Raw genomic sequence first — 5,000 nt, 5'->3', positions numbered from 1 at the left:
CTTCATCCAATCAGGATAGAGATGGGCCTTCCACCAATCATGATCGAGCGGGGGTGGGCCTGCTGTTGGCCTGTCACGTGTCCCCCCCACTGTAGTCTGTGCATGTGCACATCTTGTTACCGGGGCGTACCGGGGGGTTTTCCAAATCACCCAAATCACTGAATGCTCCTTTAACAACGCAATCTTTCTTCAGTTTAAAGTGGTGGATGAGGTAATTCTTTTTATTGCTAATGTGTTTTGGGGAAACACAAGTGGCTTTGTGTACAATGTCCCATTACAGACATATAACTAGGACAGTACAGTGTGTTTTGCTTTGCTTTGGTTCCCTTATATGTGAAGCAATCACCAGTGCCCAACAGAACCTAGCCAACAATATTATATAATCTGTGTGGAATCTGTGGATTATATAGAGTATATCAGAGTATATATGAATAGAGACGGCACTGGATATCTCCTCCCATCCACTTGCATTAAGTTGCTCAAAAGCGCATGAGGCGATTTCACTCGGGAACAGAGTGCATTCTGGGATGAATTTGCCCCAAACACATGTGAGTCACTGGCCGTTGACTATCATTGCACGCGTTCACGTATGAAACAGCGCTCATGAACGTGCACAACGATAGTCAACGGACCAGCGCGTTCATGAGTTTGGCCCAGTGCTGCAATACCAAATTCGGCCACTATGTCCATTTCGCCTCCGGGTTTCCTCCGGGGGCCGTCTCTATTCATATACTCTAAGGTGTGGATTTGTTGGGCTCATATTCTGGTTCTGCTGACACAAACTGTGTCGGCATTACATAGTAGACGTAGTAGTGGTATTATTGTATTATTATATCATCATTGCACACAGTAGACGTAATTTAATAAAAGGCACATCAGTGCGGTCATGATGAGCAGTGGCGTAAAGTAACTATAGGTACATTTATTATACTGTTTTACAGTACTTAAGTACAATCATGAGGTACATTTACTGTCTTGTTCTGGAGTACTTTTACTTCTACTCCACTACAATTCTTTGAAAACTTTAGTTACTAGTTACTTTGTAGATTTTGATTATTATTATTACGAAATATTAACCACTTCCACTTGTTTGGCCATTGTGAGCTAGTAGAATTTTGATACATTTGAAAACTTGATACATTGACCACTTTTACTTTTACTTGGGCGGGCGGGAACCCCTTTTGGTGTTAGCATTATGTTATGCTTTAGCTATTGAAAAATAGCAGATCTACAAGCTCATAGCGAGCCACCGAGTGGCGCTCTATGAGCTTGTAGGTCTGCTATTTTTGAAAAATCGAAGAACGACTGATCTCAGGTCAAAATGGGTTAAGTAAAACAATGTATTTTTTCCAGTTAGGTATGTTTTATATGACGCTTCCTCTTGACACATGGATAGGTCACGATGACGGAAAGACGTCTTGACAGGTGGCTATTATTGTGCTTTCTGGGTTTTTCTCTTTTCTGAATTGTAGGTTTTGTGAAAACCGTGGGTGTTTTACATTGATCGTTGTTGCTTGTCTGCAATCTTGCTGTCAAGACATTGCTTCATGGCAGCTCAGCTGGCCAGCTGCCATTCTACAAGCAACCTGCAGCCTTTATCTCCTGTGGTGGTGGTGGTCTCCTCAGCCTCGTTAAAGCTAACCTCAGTGACCTGTGTGTGCATGTGCGCGTTTGTCCGTGTGTGTGTGTGTGTGTGTGTGTGTGTGTGTGTGTGTGTGTGTGTGTGTGTGTGTGTGTGTGTGTGTGTGTGCGTGCTAGGGTTAATTCCGTTTTAGGCCGAAAGGGGCGAAGTTCTGACTCCCAAGAGTTTGGTAGTCTTGAACCTGGATAAGAGGTTGAACCTCTTCGTGGAAATAAAAACGTCTGGGTTTCCGAGGCTACGTCACCCTTGACAGTGTGTGTGTGTTTGTGTGTTTTCCAGGAGTTCCAGAATGCAGATGGGGAGGAGTACCATGCAGACCTGTCCCAGACCCTGCGTGCGTCTCCGGCCTCCCAGAGCGGAGGTCCCGAGGTGTACATCCTGCCTCTCACCGAGGTCTGCCTCCCTGTGGCCAAACAGCCCACCAGATCAGGTAGGCTGACCGTTCCATACTGTGGCCAAACAGCCCTCCAGATCAGGTAGGCTGACCGTTCCATACTGTGGCCAAACAGCCCTCCAGATCAGGCTGACTGTTCCATATACTTACGGTCAATGGGCTATATATGCACACATTTTGGAAAGAACTTAAGTTGGGCCCCTTCCCTCACTTCCTTTACAGGTGTTACCGATAATGCTAATGAAGTAAGTCTCTGTTCCATTCTGGTCAAACAGAGTCAGGATGCTGATATTGTTGTTGGTTCACTGGAAACATTCTGCTACACCAGTGGACGTCTCAATGTGTCCTTGAGTGGGATCCAAATGGTCCCGTACGGGTGTGTAACTCTGAGAGTGTACAAATGGAGCCAAATGGACCGCTACGGATCCATTTGGTTCCATTTGTACACTCTCAGAGTTATGGGGGTCGTTAATTAAAACGTTTGGCCGGCCCAGAAGTAGGAAGAGTTATTCTGTGTGCATAGAGCCCATTTACTTACAGTCAGTGAAACTGAAAGGAGAATAAAAAAACTATTTTCAAAAAATGTCAGCCCAACACTATCATCATGTTGCAGTCCATAGGCGTGGTAGATTCTGAACAGTTCTCATACGACGGACTCGCCTCGGTCATAAACTGACGCAACATGGAGGCACAGCTGCAACGGCAGATCCGAACGAACGTCATGTCATTTCTGAACCATTGTGTCAGTGCCGTGATAATGGAATATTCATTCTCTTGGAATGAAGCTTTGTAAACGTTGCCAGCTGCGGTTCAGCAACTGTAAGTACTTTTGCAGGGTGTGATGAGAGCAGTACATGATGGGTGAGGTGAGGTACATTGGACTTCTGGTCTGATTTAAGAATTTGGCCCTGGAGTGAGTGACCAACGCCCTATTTGTTGGCCATGGTTGGGCCTCCACCTATCCCGCTGGCTCTACTGCCCTGTGTCGCCAGGGAATCAACTATGTGCTATTCAACGCCCCCCCTTCTCTCTCTCTCTCTCTCTCTCTCTCTCTCTCTCTCTCTCTCTCTGTCCCTCAAATCACTCTCTCCCACAAACATCTGCCTGTTGCATAATGACCGCCAGGCCAAGCCAGCCTACACTGCTGCTACGTGGAATGTGAGGCACGCCAGCGCGCCATACCCTGATGAGAATATCCCCCTTTCTTTTACTCAGGCCCTCCTCCTTTCTCGCCCTCTCCTTATCTGGCCGGTGGATGCGTGTGACAATGGCTGGTGTTGTCGTATAGAGCTGAGGGCAGCAGAACAGATCTGGCCCGATAAACTTATGACACCAGAGTGTGGTTGGACTTAATGCGCTCGTACCACGCAGTTCGCCTGCGGGCCAGACTGTCCCAAGCCGCACCCGGCTATGGTCGAGAGACCATACAAAATGTCTTTGCAGAAACCTTTTCATTTCCAGGACCCCCAGAATGATCTGTTGAGGGGATAGGTTGAGGGGATAGGTGGGGCTGTAGAGTGGAGTCGAGGGGATAGGTGGGGCTGTAGAGTGGAGTCGAGGGGATAGGTGGGGCTGTAGAGTGGAGTCGAGGGGATAGGTGGGGCTGTAGAGTGGAGTCGAGGGGATAGGTGGGGCTGTAGAGTGGAGTCGAGGGGATAGGTGGGGCTGTAGAGTGGAGTCGAGGGGATAGGTGGGGCTGTAGAGTGGAGTCGAGGGGATAGGTGGGGCTGTAGAGTGGAGTCGAGGGGATAGGTGGGGCTGTAGAGTGGTCCTTGGTGCAAAGCCGTGGGGACGATGAGGCGCACGCACGCACGCACACACACACACACACACACACACACACTCCCACACACACTCCCATAAATACAGCATTTGCATGTACTAGTCGAATGAATACAAGACTTAACGTAAAGGTTAAACATGCACAACACAATGTTATACACTAAACGTCCAACCCACGGTCACACTTTCACAAATTTGCCGAAGCAAATTACATTCGCAATTACACACAGCCAGCCACCTCCAAATGCTCCCAGGCAGTGCCGCTCTATGAATTTGAGTTATGCAACCAGAGGTTGAACAATCTGAAAATGGGATTTGAATTAGGCCCGAGGATTGTCCAACTATACCCCCGGCAGCTCAGCAGAGGGAACACTCTCAGATGTACTGGGCCGGAGAGGAAGGCGTAATAGGACTTCCATTTAGCTCCGAGTGATTTAAGCCGATGTGCGTCTCCATAAGCAAGAACTTCCTGCCTTATAGTAGCCATTATTAGCCACACACATTCTTCAAATGGCTGCTCTGCTCAGCAGCGCTCGGCCTAGTGAGAGCAGACAGCAGACACTGTCAAATGGAAATTGAGTTACTGTATTTGCTATGGAGACGTGTAAGAAATGACGTTACGGTTTCGAATTTGAAGGGATATGCGCAGAGGGTATATACAGTATGCGCATGCATAAAGTGAGTGGCAAAGTGAGTTCAGACCAGAAAGCCACTCAGTAGGCGTTCCTGCATAACTTCCAGGTATCTTGATGATATCACACGCATACCCTCTATATGTTGGGATGCATTCAGTGTGTCATGTTGGGTTTAAAAACGGAAACACATGTATGAAACTTGTTGTCGTTTTCATTATATACATATACTGTAAATAACGGACCTTGATATGAAGGGTTGAAAACCTCAGCATTAGTCCAGCACACATGAACATGCAGGGCCTGGACAGAAGACAACAGGCCATATAGGCAAGGAGCCATTGTTTACAACACTTATCACTACAACTCAGCTCAGGGCTGTTACTGTATGTCACAGAGCTGCAGGATAATGGCTCCAGTGTGTTGCGTACTGGTCCTAACTGGTGCCATGCAGCCCTCCCTCGCAGCCAAGACAATGGCTTCGATGTTTCCTCTGAGCTCGCGTGAGCCGCCGAACCCACGGACGGAATGACTTGTCCCGGGATGGGAT

General features: G+C 47.7%; 1 protein-coding gene across 1 annotated transcript in view; it reads left to right on the top strand.

The window, feature by feature from the left end:
* Positions 1–5,000, top strand: part of aatkb (apoptosis-associated tyrosine kinase b) — a gene marked incomplete at its 5' end in the record, with an annotated part of 65,243 nt that overhangs the window by 43,782 nt on the left and 16,461 nt on the right. The window contains one exon of the mRNA XM_083787463.1: positions 1,922–2,072. Coding sequence (XP_083643589.1) covers positions 1,922–2,072 — 151 coding nt within the window. The remainder of the gene's footprint in view (positions 1–1,921; positions 2,073–5,000) is intronic.

This window comes from Protomyctophum parallelum (genome assembly GCF_964188405.1).
Source record: "Protomyctophum parallelum genome assembly, chromosome: 17".
NCBI lineage: Eukaryota > Metazoa > Chordata > Actinopteri > Myctophiformes > Myctophidae > Protomyctophum > Protomyctophum parallelum.
This window is presented reverse-complemented; position numbering and strand designations above follow the sequence as displayed.